Here is a 17,382-nt window from a genome sequence, read left to right as displayed (position 1 = left end):
TTCTCTTTCCCCAGTGTTTCTGCTCCCTTCCCCTTTCCAATCCCTCCCTTATTTTTCCACTTCCTCCCTCATTCCCTCCATCACCCACTCCTGCCCTCCTCCTACCCTCCACCTCTTCTCCTTCTCCCCTCTGCTTTTTCCTTCCCTCCCCCACTCCCTGATCTTCCCACTTCCTCCCTCATATTGTCCATTTCTTCTCGCTTCCTCCATCTGTTCTTTTACATCTACTGATACTCCTTCTGTTCCTACCCTCCCAATTCTCACCCTCTGTACCTTCTTCCCATTCCCTCCTCTTTCCTTTCCTCCTCTCCTTCCTCCACTCTCCTCCTTGTCCCTGTCTCCCCCATTCTCTCCTCATTCTTCACTCCTTTTTCCCTCCCATACCCTCCCTCCCCTCCCTCTCTCCTCCCTCATTCCACCTCCCATTCCCATCCCTTTCCTTCCACTGCTCAATCTTCGAGGCGGCACACCAAACACACAGTAACAAATGGTGGTGGGGATGGGATGGTGGCAGCGATGTCTGGCAGTCCCACACACTCACTCGCTGTCCGCACTGATGGATGTGTGCTGCTTATCGAAGGAACACCTGCAGGGTCCACCAACACACAAGGGGAGAGACAGAAAATATAGCATTAGTACACAGAGTAGTAATGTTTTGTTGGTGTGTAGTGAAGTGTTGGAAGCTTTAGGGATATGAATCATTCCTACATTGCACAGTCTTTTAAAATGCTACTCATTTTAAATCTTTCCTTCAATGCATAATCTCTTAAATGCTACTTGTTTTTTTTGTTTTATTTCTCTGCATGATGTTAAACTCTACAGGTATTTTATTTTACATGATTATTTGGCAGAGAAAATTTATGAGAACAGTACTTCCATATTTTTCCTCTTAACCATTTGATAGGCATTTGGGGCTTTTATCTTGACAACTGCTGGACAAATCACTCAACTCTTGCCAACAATCAGTTAACAATACCGCACAGAGAACACCAGAAGTCCTGTCAACTATTTCTCTTTCACCGGCTTTCGAAAAAATCAATCAAGTATGTCCACAGGTTCCGAGGCTAAAGACTTTACTCAGCTATGCAAAGAGGTTATTAGTGTAGGCTGCTGTGGTTTTACGAGCCTGATTTTTTATGCACACTATGAAGAATGAAGCAGATATAACAGGACTCTTGATGGTGTCTGTAAATGAGGAAAAATTACAGAATATACTTGCTACTATGTAAACATCACTACATATTGACATTTTCTCACATTTTGATGCATGTGAACAAGTTAAGTATTGTACTGTGCATGATATGTAATACTGTACAGGTACTACATTTACAGTGCAAAATGATGTACAACACCATAGCAGAAATGATGGCAGTGTGTGAGTAGTACCGATGTCTGTATTAATAATCTATGGGTCTGAATGAACTACCACATTAATTTACTCAGTATTTAGTTAATTCTGTGATATTCTCTCAAAGTGATGATGTTTACTAGAGGATGTTACTCTAAAAAATATAGAATGGACAAGCATATACCTGTAATTAAAGACTACAGTAACCTATATCAGCACTACAAATATATAGCTCAACAGGCCAGAAGGAAAAAAAAAAAAAATGGTGCAATCATAGAGTACACGACAAAATGTAAGTTGCATACACAGTACCATCAGATAGCTTTCTTGCTGTACCATACCAACATACTGTACTTCGTCTCTGATATGGTGTCAAAATGCAGAAGACTTTTCCAAAAATGCATGCCAAAATAATCTTACATCTTACACATACAGTATATAAGAAGGTTGTACAGTGCAGTGTATCAAATAACAAATAACAATATGATGACTACCATGCACATGTGCAACATCTAACAATCAACACTTTGTTTACAGAAATAAATGAACCAAAATATCAATAACAATAAAAAATAAATAAAAAAATAAATAATAATAATAACAATAACAATAATAATAATAATAATAATAATGACATAAATGTCATAAGTTGTTCCATTTTAAATTGTCCTATGTTTTGACTCTATGATTCAAGCGAGAAAAATCTGTTATGGTTGTGAACAGGTACACAAAGTATGAAGACAATGCCTGTGCTGTCAGTGAAGTACTGAAATTTCATTTATGATGCAAAATATTTATTCCTCACAAGCACAAGCACTGAGGTCTGTTGTATTACGAAACAAAATAAATATGAAGAGTTGGAAGCATACTTGATAAGTACCTTAGGTAAGAAGTTACTGAAAACAATGTGTATATTTTTCAATTAGAGACAGCATAGTATTTTTGCAAAGGAGGCACATGTAAAGCATTGGCTTGGCTGACAGTAAAGAGAAAGCAAACCTGCTGATCTGAAACACTGAACCTTCCATTTATACGCGACTAACTCATAATTTGCTCCAATAAAGCATATTTCAGAAAAATGAAATTAAACCAACAAAAGTACCCAGCAGCATTTTTGTAACAACAAAAGCTATCAACGAAGATACTGTGCAGTATGTCTACGATAAAGGTACGAATTTTCCACACCCAAAAACTACAGCATATGTGTAGTAAACATAAATACTGCAGCTGCAAAGAACACCATCCTCCTCAACAAGCAGTCTCGGGCAAAAGATTTCAGTAACGTGGTAAAGCTATGAGTTGTACGCTGGGGTATATATCCTCATCAGTTAAGGAGGCTCCCTAATGCCTTCTCCTTACTGATTTATTTTTGGATATGGCTGGCTAATATAGTTTTTTACATTATTTATGCAGGGTATGGTGATTAGAATGATTTAAGTAACACAGAAGGGGATGGCACAGTGTAATAAATGAAATAAATAGCTTAGGAAAAAGTGTTAGTGTTCTTCCTTACTCTATGAGAATACGAGTCTAGATGGTGAAAGAGGTTTTGTATCACCTCTTCCTAAGTAATTAATTTTGCCTATTACACCTTAACATTCTCTTGTATGTTATTTAGATTCTTTTAATAATGACGGCATTTGAATTAATATATGAGGATAATATGCGAAATATATCACACCTTAACATTCCCCTGTACATGTATGTTATTTATGCTGTTTTATTATCGACACAGTTTGTGATACTGAAGTGTAATACGCAGAATAAATCGCTAAGGAAGAAGTGTTACAGAATCTCCAAAGTCACTTAGAATATGACCCTACAACAGATCTCAAACACAGGTCATCTTTGTTAATAAGTCTGGGATGTTTCTGCATAAACCGCACCTTCCATAATGCTACATTGTTTTTACTCAAACTCGGCCCAGATTTTCGCTCTTTTGCTGCTTATTTCAAGTATCTTTGTGGTAGAAAAAGACAACAGTAGAGCACTACATCCTTTAAACAGCACTTTTGCAACTAGAACCATATTCCAGTTTTAATTTCCTGTAACAAATCTGCATTCAAGATGGAGAGATTCAAATTTTAGGCCAAGTTAGAGTAAAAAGAGTATAGTACTATTACCATAACTTGGGGAATTGGCAACAGGATTCTAAGAGTCAAGTTTTCTTTAATTTGCTGTAGACTTAACCCCTCAAATATGATAATGTATTTTTTTACTTTGGACTTGCTATTATCAGACAATATGGTTTAACTTAGGAGACATGTTTGAACTGGATGGGTTTGATGTAGCATTAACACCTTCACGACCAGACGTGTCCCCTAAATTACAAACAAATTGTCACTCGGCACAGCACGCAATTAGCCAAGCAAAAAATACATCACTGGATTCAAGGGGGTAATAGCAAATGAGCATTAAAAAAAGAAAGAAAAAAAAAAAGGGCTTCACTATATATCATACCAGTTATGATATGGATAGGTCCTGTCTGAAAAGGATGATATACAGCCACAAGCAAAATTCTGGCAATCCCCTCCCAGCACTATGCCCTGCCTTCCAAATTTCTCATTCCTCCCCAAGCAACAGGTGCATCCATCTCATACCCATGTGCTGTGTGTTTCATGGCTGGTAGGTCTACAGTCTCACTGAACCCAGGTTGAAACCCAGCTGGGAGGGGTACAGTGCATGGATGTGAATTTTGTTCATGCAGATTTTACTGATCCATCATAAGACCTGCCAACATGTCGTAAAAACTTCCCAACTAATACTGTACCAATACACCAGTCCTGTACAAGACAGTGCCATCATACTTGTATATTAACACTGGCTGCTAGTGCTGAAGTGGTGACACATGGGTGTATGTGGCATGTACAAAAATTACTGGGCCTCGGGGACCAGCTGTGAAGCCTATGTCCAAAGTCAGACACTCACATGCACGCATGTGTGAGCATGCAAACACATACACATACACACATAAACATACACATACACACACACACACATAAACATACACATACACACACATACATAAACATATACACACACACAAAAACATACACATAGTGTACACACACAATTGGTCCATTGCCACAGCCAGCAAAGCAGTGTTGGCAAACTTTTGCTCATGGCAGCAGGCAAAACGTTCACTACATTGGGCATTCCCTGGGATTGCAGACGAGATGCATAATACATTAATCCCAAAAGTTAGAGCAAGTTCCCTGCCTTTTACACTGATTTCTGAATCATGCACCAAAGACAGAGCATGTCTGGCCTCCTGGTGTCTTTATTGACTGCACTTTGTAGTGTCGGATGCAGGCTGATCGCATCTAATAATTACACATGTTCTAACAATGTCCACCAAAAATTAAGGATATGCCTTCCCCTTCTGATTAAGTCTGAAGTATATGCCTGTAAAACCTAATATGTCTAGAGAAAGTAAAGTACAGAGTCATTACAAGTCTGAGAATACAAATACTGTAAGGATTACTGTTGAGTAATAAACCATTTTCCTCCACAGGTACCACTGAAGTAAGGGAAATTTGAGGGCAATTTCTACAGATAATCCCAAACTTGAGTAAGATCTCATGTTGTTATTGTTGCTGTGGTCCCAGGCTCATCTGAAATGTGAACCCAGTGGACTGCATGCTTAAGTGGCCCTTATTATGGTTTACCATCCTCCTTTTAGGGGACATGTATGTAGCTGAGGGATGTTTGTATAACCAGGCAATGGAGCCACCTAGCTATAACAGAAAATAGTTTCCCTCTCTAGCTGGATTAAAAGAATATATATATTATTAGAGTTCATGTGCTAAAGTTCTAACACCAGAAATGAAGTAGTTCAACTGAAATATTATTTCAATAACTGAATTTTGAGCTTCTGCGTGTGATGGCTGAAACAGTATGACCAACCAGGAATGTTCTCCATCATCATTATCACATTTCTGACTACGAAATGGAGTAAGCTGGGTCCAGAATTGGTTGAGGGAAAGTATAAAAATTGGAAAAACATCATCATATTTCTGATTATATAATGGAATAAGCTGGGTCCAAAATTAGTTGAGGGAAAGTATAAAAGTGGGAAAATCATCATCATCATCATCATCATCCTAACCATAACTCCCACTCAAACAAGGGTGGTAAAATTAAAGCATAATAATGCAAGAGAACTATCAACAAGAATGTCCACTAACAACTGTGGTAAAGAAAACCAAGAAAGCAGAACTGTGAGCAGAATGCCAACTTGTTAAATATAAAAAAATAAAGCAGTGAAGGACATCTGACAGAGAAAAGCATATAAACTAAAGAACTACCATCTGCCCAGTAAGGGAATTATCCATCCAACAACATCCAATACTACGTTGCTCCATGAGGAGTGTAGGAGCCCCAGGCTAGGCAAGTAGGTCCTGACATTTAAGATGAGAGTGACCAGCCTCGCTCCCTGAGCGGCATTACGTGATATAAACCTACACTGGCTCAATCCGACTGGAGTGCTGTAATTACCCACTAAACCACCAGGTGCCATAATTTGGTTATATGGTTACCACCCAGTGCAGTAAATGATTTCCTGGTGTACAGGAAACCATTTGGCTTGTCACTCAGTGTAGACCCATCATACTGAAGGGGAAAAAACTACCAACTATACTACCACTGTTTACGCAGAATAAAGGTACTGGGGAGGGACACCTGCACGGGGTGGCACTGATGCCCTAGAATTATGCTGTTTCTAATCTAACTTGCCCAGAATTTTGTCCTTCTGCAACTTACTTTATGTTGGTCACCAGCAGAAAAAGAGATTGCTATGGTTCTATATCATTTCCACTGCACTTTTTCATGACTAGCACCATATTCTACCATTAATCTATTATTATAGTTCAGATTATAGGATAAAGAAATGGTACTTGTTGGCCAAGTTACTGGAGAGAAAAAAAAAAAAAAACATAGGTGGTTCCAGTGTCTAGTTATACAAATGTCCAACTCACTCCCTGTCCCCCTGAAAAGAGAACAGAGGGCAGCAGTAAAGGGACAGCTTCAGCCTGCAGTCCACTGGGTGCACATTCAAATCAGCTGAGGGTTGCAACTACTATTACTACTGCAGAAAATAAATCTTTGGCCCGAGACTGATGGCTTTATTCTAAATGGTATTGCAGATTTCTTGGCACCTCTCCTGTAGCAGTTCATTTTGCGTGACATTTCAATATCCTTTACCTTATAACTGATGCAAACTATGTTAATGTTAAAATGAAATAACAACCATACAGGAGAATGTTAAAGTGTGATACTATGTGCAAAATAAATCACTAAGGAAGAGGTGCTACAAAAGGCTCCTAGACCACCTGACAGCGATAACAGGGTGCCAGATATGGGCGCCTGGGTGGTGGAACTGCTTAGTCATACAAACATCCCTTCATCTCCCCTTCGTCCCAAGAAACAAGGATGGTGGGCTGTGGAAGAAGGCTAGCTTTGTCGTGCAGTCCACCAGGTCCATGTTCAGATGAGCCTAAAGTTGAGTGACAGATCTTGAATTTGGCTCTCTTTTATACTGTTTTGTTTTGTTTTTTCTTGGAAGGAACGTTTTCTGAGCACAGCCTTTGGTTCCTTCTTCCTCACATAAAAAAAAAAAAAAAAGTAATTCCAGGCTCATCTGACCGTGAACCCAGTGGACTGCTGACTCAATTTCCCCTTCAGCTGTCATTCATCCTCTTCCTTCTGGGGGGATGGGGATGTAAACGAGGGATGTTCGTAAAATCAGGCAGTGGAGCAACCGGGATATATCAGAACCACCACATACAACAGCGGCTCTCCATCACCAACAATAACAAGCATAAGTGAATATACAGTAATCTTAAGCCCGAGACTGCCAGCAATAACAAGCAAGAGTGAAGTAAACAAGTGGGACAGCGTGGTGAATGAATTACCTTGGGGGGGGGGGGACTCACCACTCGTTGGCAGCGCATCACTACAGAACTGACTTTAATGACCTTGAAAACAGAAACACCAGACACTCAGTTATTTATCTCTTCCTTCATACCGGCTGCCTTCACACACTCAGTTTAACCCCTTCAAGCCAGTGACCTATACCTGTATTTTAACTGCATTTTTACCACCTCCAAAGAAGTGCATACAGCCTAAGAAAAATATCGTGTTCTGAAGAGATTAATGAAGGCTGTATCTAACCTCTGCAGCTTTATAAGTCTCTCCTTACGCTACATAAAAACATTTGAATGTAGTAAGAATAAGCTAACTATACATCACCTGTCTGAAGGGGTTAACAATGTAATAACAAACTACTGTAACTGTATGGATGAATTATGCACACATAGGGAAATGTTATGAGAAGATCCAACACAGTACAAAAAAGTAAAGGTGGGGGACATACACCATGAGACACTTAGCTGTGGTGCTCATGTCTGTAAGTTAAGCCTCTGAGCCTGTGGCATGTTATTCATCCATGATCCTGAGATACTAGTTCACTGTCTTATCCAGATTACCCTTCCCCTAGGAGATACACAGCCACTAGGTACTCATTTTACCTACAAAACCACAAATGATGGTTGTACATCTAAGTCAAGTGGCACCATTTGTCTGCCCCAGGATTCAAACCCTGGCACCGACAGACAGGCAGCTTTGTATGTGCCAAAGTAACCACTCAGCCATCACAGAGGATATAATACAAGTCAGGCAAAAGCTAAACATACAGGTACTACATCTTCTCAGTAAACACCACCTCCATGTGTGTGTATCATTGCTCCACTGGAACTATTAACAGTACTGTGGAATCAAGACTCAACACACCTGTACTCTTTATTACCTGTTTTCCTGCACTGCAATCCCCCTAAGACATCCTCATTATCATCATCAACTTTTTTCTGACTATAATAGAGCTACATTACCTATATTCCTGTGATCCTTCCTCCTCTCTAACACATCATCATCATCAACATCATAATTCTATCATCCATCAAATCAATTACTTGCAGTGCTCTAGCAGTCTTCCCATAATACTTTCCCCATTCTAACACATCCTCATCATCATTCTGGACATCACAGTATTTCCCCACCAAAAAATGGAGTGGGAAGGATCAGAGAACAGGAAAAATGGATGAATATACCATAGACAGAACTGACATAAAACACTGTTATGAATCAAATTGTAAATCAACACTTACACATATCCATCAGCTGTACACAGTAAGTCATCAATATATATCTGACATGTGTTTCAAATTATCACAATATTTTCCATTTCCATACAACTGGTACTGTAAATTGGATAAGGAAAGGTAAAGGCGGGGGTAAATGCCATGATGCTCTTAGCCATAATACTCAGCTCAATAACTCTGGCTTTTGAGCCTCTAGCAGGTTATTCAACTACTGTACTATCCTGGTATACGAGGACACTGCATCATGCAGGTTACCACAGTTACCTCCCCTAAGTGTTACTCAAGGTACCCATTTTACCCATCAACCTACGAAGGATGGATACACATCTCAGTATCAATTGTATGTAAAAATATATATAATATTATATACTAGATACTGTATATAGCATGGTATTTTCAACCACACTCCCAATGTACAGAAATAATTTACTGTGCTCAAGTTAAAGCAATGCTGTACATCAGGCACAGTTTCTTTGCACCTTAGTAAATCAAATTGGAAAGTAACAACATAAATAACATGTACAACCAGGGACAAAAGTTTGCCTAATACTGTACTTCACCTCTTCTAAATTTCACTTTCTTCTCCTGGCTAATATTCCTAAACTGAGAGATTGATTTGCCATGTAGATCTGGTCATAAATGATTTTCTCTGATATAATGTAACAGGGAGAAAAATGAAGGACATGCCCTAAGTGTGGAGTAGATGCAGTGGAACAGTCAATGAACTTTACTCCCTGAATGTACAATACCTCAAAAAGGTACTGCAACACTTTAGCAACCTACTTTCCAGGTGGGTCACATTGGAATACCTATTTGACACTTCATCCAGTCTTGCACAAAGAATCAATATTTTTCTGGCGCACTGTAAACACATGTACTGTTCAGCAAGGCTCAACCCTTTGTGGGAGAGGACACCACAGAGATATTATATTGTGGTTCCTGCCAAACATTTTGACTCCAATGAGCACACACCTACCCAATGAATGGTTAACCCTTAAATGCAGGTAATGTAATGGAAAGCCTTTAATTAGCACATCACTAGAAACTCACCTGTACTCAATTTTTTTTTAATCAAAGCAAAGATGCACTTGACAGGTTGGTGATGACTGGCTGAATGCAACATTACTTCGTAATGTCTTTCCTCATTAACATTATTAATTGACAACATATATCTGAGGGGGAAATTTGGGTTAGTAAATGTTACTTGGACATGTTGCATTCAGCCAATCACCACCAACTTGTCAAGTGCATATTCGCCTCAATTTAAAAAAACGAGTATAGCAGTATTTTGTGCACTGCGGGAACAGCTGAGTATGCTGGTGTTGGTATGAGTGTGACGGCGGCAGTAGGAAATGAATATATGATGCAGGATAGACACTGATAACACTGACTGAGCCATCCCCATAACACACAAAAAATCACCCACAGGAATGGAAGACGAACGTTACATATGGGTCACCCCGTATTTAATATTTGGGCCATCCTGTATTTATATAGTTTATTCTTACTATTTCCAAACAATTTTACCCAGTTTAGGAGAGACCATAATGGTGAAGGAGTTAATGAAGGCTGTATCTAACGCTTCCAGTTCAATAAAATCTCTCCTAATCTCAATAAAATAATCTGGAAACAGCAGAGTATAAAAAATATCCCTGGTTTGAAAGTGTTAAGGAAATCCCTGAAAAGACCTCTGAGGGTAGTGTGAATGATGGATGATGAAAATGAAATAAAGATGAAATAACAGGAATGAAACGAGACAACCTGAAAGCGGTGAGTGTGATGAGAGAAAAATGAAATATGAGTAAAGGGGTAAATTGAAGGGAGTGTGACTGACAGAATATAAACAGGTTGCAATATACACACACTATGAGAGTGGTGTATGTGATGAGAGGTTAAAAATGAAATGAAATATGAGAAAAGGGGTAAGTTGAGGGGAGTGTGACTGACAGAAAATAAACAGGCTGCCATATACACACACAATGTTCAGCGGTATTCAATCAGTCCTCAAACTGCAGAATACAACCACACTGGTCAAGCGGTATATGTCACCTTGAAGAAAGTGATATTATGTACTTGACTTCTTTTGGTTTAAGTTGGCCCTGATTTTTGTCCTCCTCCAGTTTATTTCATGTAGCTTAGTGGTAGGAAAGCTACAATATGGCTGCACATCTTCTCCACAGTGTTAATCTATTGTTACAGCTTAACATTCAAATTGGAGGAATGGGAATTTTGGGCCAAGTTAGAGTGAAAAGAGTATACTTCATTCTTGTTACCTCTACACAATTACAATAATCTGAGAGGAGATCTTTGTATGGGAGGAGACAGAGAAAGCTACACAGGCATCTAACCCTCCTATTTTGAAAACTCTCTCCTAAACTGAAAAAATAAATAAATAAATAAATAAATAAATAAATAAAAGCTTCAAAGTAGAAAGAATATATGACATACTGAGTAAATGTACAGGCTGTCCAATTAATGGTAGTTGCAGCCCCAGGTTCATCTGATATGTGAACCCAGTGGACTGCAGGCTGGAGTTACCCTCCTCTAACAGTCCATCTTTCTCTTCTTGGCGGAAGAAGGAAGGAAATGAAGGATGTTTGTATAACCTGGCAGTGAAGGAACCCAGTCATATTGGTGCCACCACAAGAAGGCTTCTCTCTCCACCACAAGTTCTCATAAGTCTAGGATGTGCTCTAAGGGACATACTGAATCTCTGTCTGTCTGTCTCTCTCTCTCTCTCTCTCTCTCTGTCCATCTGTCCGTCTGTCTCTGTCTCTATCTCTGTCTCTGTCTCTGCCTCTCTCTCTTTCTTGTACATGCCCCCAGTTTAATTTCTAAAGCATGTGATGATAATTAAATATGTCTGACCCTTCTGTATCACTGCTGGCTATGTAATGTGGGAAGCAGACTGATCATGACTAACCATTATTGATGTTCACTAACTTGCCATCAAACATTAGGCACCAGCTTCTATTTTAACAGTATAGAATTTAACAACACAACCATCACAACCGTTTCCCTTTAAATGGTACTGTAAATAAGGTGAATCTAAGAACTCAACTTTAAATGCAGCAATGGAGCTTTCATGAACAACTTCTCTGTACTGGAACTGACTGAGGACTTAACCACTCCAACTGTGTGTTTTTCGCTAGACTCTTGCTACCTTCTGATGTTTCTGTTCATCTTAGCGTTAGCTTTTCAAACTGACAAGGGTACAACACAGACTTCACTATAATGCATTTACTCTACCTTGACAAAGATCCCTAACCCCTTTCAGTTCAGTTGATGTCCAAGTGTAATCAGACTGGATGGCTGATTTCACTATACTGTACTACCTATCTATCTATCTACTGCCAGATGTCTTAACCCCATAAGGGGTGGCCATAAACAAATCACCTCCATGTTGCCCTGTTCCCCGCCATTTCACTGTCCTGCTCCTAGCTCACACCCCCCTCTCTCATATACCTCTCCACTCCATCCCTCCACCTCATCCTTGGCCTCACCTTCCCTCTCCTCATCCCTCCACCTCACTCACTCTTCTCGTACGTCTCTCGCTATCCATCCTCTTCACATGGCCATACTCATTTTACTTTAACGCTACCAAAAACTGACATCTCCCCATCTTGAACACTGAGCTGTAACAACTGATGAACAGTAGAATAGGGTGTTAATCATGAAAAATGTTGTGAAATGGATATATAGCCACAGAAGAAAAAAGCTGCAAAGGGAAACAAATCTGGGCCAAGTTAAGGTGAAAAGAGTATAATAACCAAGAAGACTCATGCTAAGGCTCACAGAATTCCATGCAACCATAACTCAGTACTCAATTTACGAGAATGACTCAGTTCTGTCCGATAAAAACAAACCAACTATATGCTCTCCAGTAAGACGGAGCTTTCCCACGTTAGGCAAAATCATCTGGAGGTAGCAATAATACACACAAATAAATAAATAAATAAAAAATAAAATGTCACTGAATACATAGGATTAATACCCAAAATAATAAAAACAAAAGGTGGAGAGGATGGAGGGTGAAAGACTGACGAAGAGAGTGTATGTGAGTGAGGTGGAGGGGAGAAGAGGGAGGGGGAGGCTGAGGATGAGATGGAGGGATGGGGTGGAGAGGTATATGAGAGAGGGGGGTGTGAGTTGGGAGCAGGGCAGTGATATGGCAGGGGACAGGGCGACTTGGAGGTGATTTGTTTGTGGCCACCCCAAACGGGATTGAGGCGTCTGGCAATAGACAGATAGACATAATGACAACTCAGTGTAGAGATGAAGAATAATAACAACAGAACCTTTACAATGTGCTTATATCAGGCTTAATCTCTTCAATATATGATGTACAACAGCTCTCACTTTAATCCCCATACCAACATATAATTTTATTGAAGTTTAAATGGGATGTTGTAGAGGGGTGCCTTCATGTGGTGGCACTGATATAAATGGGTGGTGGAGCTGCCTGGTTATACAAACATCCCTCACCTCCCTCCCTCTCCCCACTAAAGAGGGATGGTGGGCTGCAGGAGAGGAACAACTTCAACTGCAGTCCACTGGGTTCACATTCAGAAGGGCCTGGGGTTGCGACTATTACTACAGATAAGTACTAGTAAATACTGCAGAAACCTCCAGTTAGAAATATATCTCCTATGCTGTGAAAAAAAATGACATGAGATTGATTAAAAAGAAAAATCAGCATAGTGTACAGACAAAAAAAAAGTATGGACTAGGAAATCCACATTAAGCAAAAAATGTTAAGTAGAATTTGTTATCCCACAAAGCAGTACAAAATGTTAGGACAATATGTTATGTGAAATGTTAGGCAGAATGTTAATGTGTTAGGACAGAATGCAGTGTACAGTGTTAGGATAAACTGTTATGTAAAAAGTTAGGCAAAATGTTAGTGTGTTATCATGTTAGACAAAAATATTAGAGTATTAGGATGCTATACAGAATGTTAGTGTTAGTATGTTAGGCGAAAATGTTAGTTATATTATTACACAAAACGGTAACCCCTTCGAATCCAATGACGTATATTTCCATCTATTTCTTGCTGACACCAGACAATCTCATTCAACTCAGGATGGACCTCTGCTAGTGGTGAGGTTAACGATGGCTGTATCTAACCCATCCAATTCAAAAATCTCTCCAAGCCTACATAAAATCATCTGGAAGAGTTGGTTTGCTTTCATCTGAGGGAACTGGGTCACCCTCACAACTTGTATAATAATTTGTGAGTGCATGAAACTCAATGAGCCATAGATACGATGTAGGATTAAGTCTCCTTCATTATTATACTTCTTTCACGTTAACTTCACCCAAAGCTTCATCCTTTTGCACCTTATTTCCTGTAGCTCTGTGGCTGAATATGACAATGCTACAGTTCTACATCCTTTCTATACCACTTTGTAGTGACTAGCACCATCCTGCAGAGTTAAACTATTGTTACAAATCTGCGTTCAAGATGAAGAGATAGCAATTTTTGGCCAAGTTTGTGTGAAAAAAGTATAAACAAACCAACCCCCAAAGCTACACCTGATCATCAACTGAAGTACATGAGGTTGCACATCTTTGTTGGATGAAAACAAACCAAGTATAGTAGCAATAATAGAACATAAAATACAGCTGTTGCTTAATCCCAGACCGTCTGGCTGAGCAGAACTGTCAACCACAGTTAAGCAGGTGTTTCTGTGGGGCCGTCCAACAGGTACAGTACAGTACAGTACATACACCATGTAGGGATTCAGTGCCTCCTTGTGGTAGACAGCACCTCACCAGGGTCGGACTAGCGTCCTTCCCACAGACAGGTGCAGGGATATATGAGGAGGTCTGTCTCACGGGAGGATGCCACAGCTGCTTCACTCACTCAGGGTACACAATGCCACCACAGGTAGTTTCCTCGTCTGTGCCATAAAGTGTGGTATTGTACGTCATTGGAGTGAAGTGGTTATGCACAGTAGCCACACAAACCCAGCCAAACACAACAAATAGCCACGCTAACAAACCAGCCACTTAAACTGATGAGGCAGTAACAAGCCGGCTGTTACAAGCTCCTCCTGGTGGCGGGGCGGGAAAGGAGGAAGAGATAACTATCATACAGGGTCATGGCAGGCAATACAAAAATAATGGAGATAAAAAAAAAAGGAAGAAATAAAGAGGTACAAAAAACAAATATAACACTGAGAAAGATTGGGATGATTCACCTCTCCAACCTGATCAAGTCTTTTTATATTTTAATCCTGCTACCGCAAGATTATTTCAATTTTCTCTATTTCACTCTTGTTGTTGATGATAGTGTTGTTGTTGTTGCTGTGACTCCAGGCTCATCTGAACATGAATCCCATAGACTGTACACTTAGGTTGCCTTTGTCCTTGCAGTCCACAATCCAGGAAGTGTAGACCTACCTCGTTACATCAGTGCCACCGTGTGAAGGCACCCCTCTCCAACATCCACCTCATGTGAAAAAGTTTATCCACTCTGCCCACAAACATCTTTCCAAAACTGAATTATGCGGCACAGAATAAAATATAAAATCATCCCCAGACCCTTCAGGAGTAAAAACCAAAAGTACGGTATGCTCTTTCTCAGCATTATGTAAAAAAATGTACAGCAAAAAGGAACTCTAGAAAAACAGTAAAAAGTAACATAAAATGGAGAAAAATCTAGGCAGCTACAAATAAATTCTAGATTACAACACATTAAACTATGCAAATATTTGAGAACTAAGGGTGGCATCCAAAACTGATATATTTACATCTCAGTGAAAAGCATCCCCAACAAGGTACGCTTCATTGGGGAGGAATGAAGCTCACTAATTATTCCATGGTTAAGCTAATGAAGTCCCCCACCTTGAAGGTCAGAAAATGGGATTCAATGCTACCCACAAAGAATTTCACCCAAAGCCTAATCTCCCTTTCGCCCAAGTTACGTGACTGTCATTTCCTACACACAAAATTTCACAATGATTGGGCAACTAAAAAAAAATAAATAAAAATGAAAGAAAAAATACAAAAAGTGGTCAAATTTCTATCTTCCTCCCTCAGTAACAGACATGGGAACTTTGATTAGATTACGGGAGGACACGAGGCCAAAATTGCTGAACCCAACTACAGTTCTTTCCTTTTAACTTGGTCCAGATTTCATTCTTTTGAAGCTTATTTCACATAACTCTGTGGCGGAGAAGACAATGATACTGTAAAGAGTATATGGGGAATGGGTATAACTTTCACTACAATGATACTGTAAAGAGTATATGGGGAATGGGTATAACTTTCACTACAATGATACTGTAAAGAGTATATGGGGAATGGGTATAACTTTCACTACAATGATACTGTAAAGAGTATATGGGGAATGGGTATAACTTTCACTACAATGATACTGTAAAGAGTATATGGGGAATGGGTATAACTTTCACTAACTCCTTCACTACAAATGGTCTCCCCTCAGATGAAGAGAAAACTGTCTAGAAACGGCATGAACATCCAACAGCTTCTGTCACCTGATGCAATGAAGCAAACTTGGCATGAATCAAACTTGACCTGAATCAAACTTGACATGAAGCAAACTTGGCATGAAGCAAACTTGACATTGTAAGGTGTAAGACTATCCTGAGAATTTCCTGAAAATTTTGACGACTCTTTTTCATACACCTGCTAGAAAAAAATAAATGAAATCTACATATAGAGCACTATACTGGTCTAATTACAGTATACGAAATCTTGTTGTGTAAAATATTCAACTATGAGACAGTAAAGCTGATCCTCCTCTTTCCCTTCACCATATTTTTCTTTCATGATGCAAGTAATTGATGTTCGCCTTCCCCCTTTGTGATTATCAGTTATGAAAATACAGCCATCACTCTTTTAGTTCATTAAAATTAACCCCTTCAAAACAATCTCATATCTATTATTTTATTCTTGACTATTTTATGGAGTTTCTGGGAGACTTTTCAAACGAAAGGGGTTGGATGTGGCCCTAATTAACCCACAGACAACAAGTGGTCTCCTAAAATCTTAAAAAAAATAAAAAATAAAATAATAAAACTAGAGGTAGCATACATAAATCAGTAACACACATCACTGGACTGAAAGGCTAAACAGTAATGGGTGAACAGCGTCTTGTAATTTTATATCAGCTAAATAAGGAAATATTATACAAGAACGCTCTTTTGTTGGTCTGTGTTGTATGAGAAGTGCAGTGCTAAGGATTGTACTCTTGCAGTATTACCAGACATTCATCTTAACTTGGACCAGATTTTTGTCCTTTTGCAGCTTATTTTTTGTAGCTCAGTGGCAGAATGAAATATAGTAAGCTGTATTTTGTGCCAGCAGGTGAAGTGGAGGGAGGGAGGGGGAGGGGGAGACTGAGGATAAAATGGAGGGATGGAGTTGAGAGGTATATGAGGGAGGGGGGAGTGAGTTGAGGGGAAGGGAGTCAAATGGTGGGTGACAGAGCGACTTGAAGGCGTTATGTCTGCGGCCATCCTTTGTGGGAGTAGGGTGTCAGGCTATAGATAGATAGATAGACAGATAAATAACACACTGTATGAGAGAATACTATTGTTCCATATGCAGATGTAGACTGGACTGGAAAAGGTGCTGGTGAAAATCTAATACCTTCAGCCTGATGACATACTGTACAGTAATTCATTTTAATCTATGACCAGATAATTTCATTCAACTGGATGATGAATGAATGAATGAATGAATAATAGTTGTAGTAGTTGTAGTCCTAGGTTCATATGAAACATGGACTGCAGGCTAAAGCTCCCCTTGTGTAGCTCATCATCCTCCTTTTGGGGGGAGAGGGCGGGAGTTGAAGGATGTTTGTATGACTGGGCAGTGAAGCTATCTATCTATTTATCTATTGCCAGA

General features: G+C 39.5%; 1 protein-coding gene across 3 annotated transcripts in view; it reads right to left on the bottom strand.

Moving 5' to 3' along the window:
- Window positions 1-411: 411 nt before the first annotated feature.
- Window positions 412-17,382, bottom strand: part of Gpdh1 (Glycerol-3-phosphate dehydrogenase 1) — a 57,029-nt gene continuing 40,058 nt past the window's right edge. For 2 of the 3 annotated variants that reach the window (XM_080269677.1, XM_080269675.1), the window contains exon 10: window positions 412-586. In XM_080269677.1, coding sequence (XP_080125803.1) covers window positions 538-586 — 49 coding nt within the window. In that variant the 3' untranslated portion in view covers window positions 412-537. The remainder of the gene's footprint in view (window positions 587-17,382) is intronic. The other variant, XR_013896743.1, reaches the window with a different exon arrangement.

The sequence above is a fragment of the Coenobita brevimanus genome, chromosome 35 (genome assembly GCF_032717465.1).
Source record: "Coenobita brevimanus isolate Jiangsu-jjx chromosome 35, ASM3271746v2, whole genome shotgun sequence".
Taxonomy (NCBI): Eukaryota; Metazoa; Arthropoda; class Malacostraca; order Decapoda; family Coenobitidae; genus Coenobita; species Coenobita brevimanus.
Note: the sequence above shows the minus strand (reverse complement) of the source record. Positions and strands in the feature narration are given on the sequence as shown.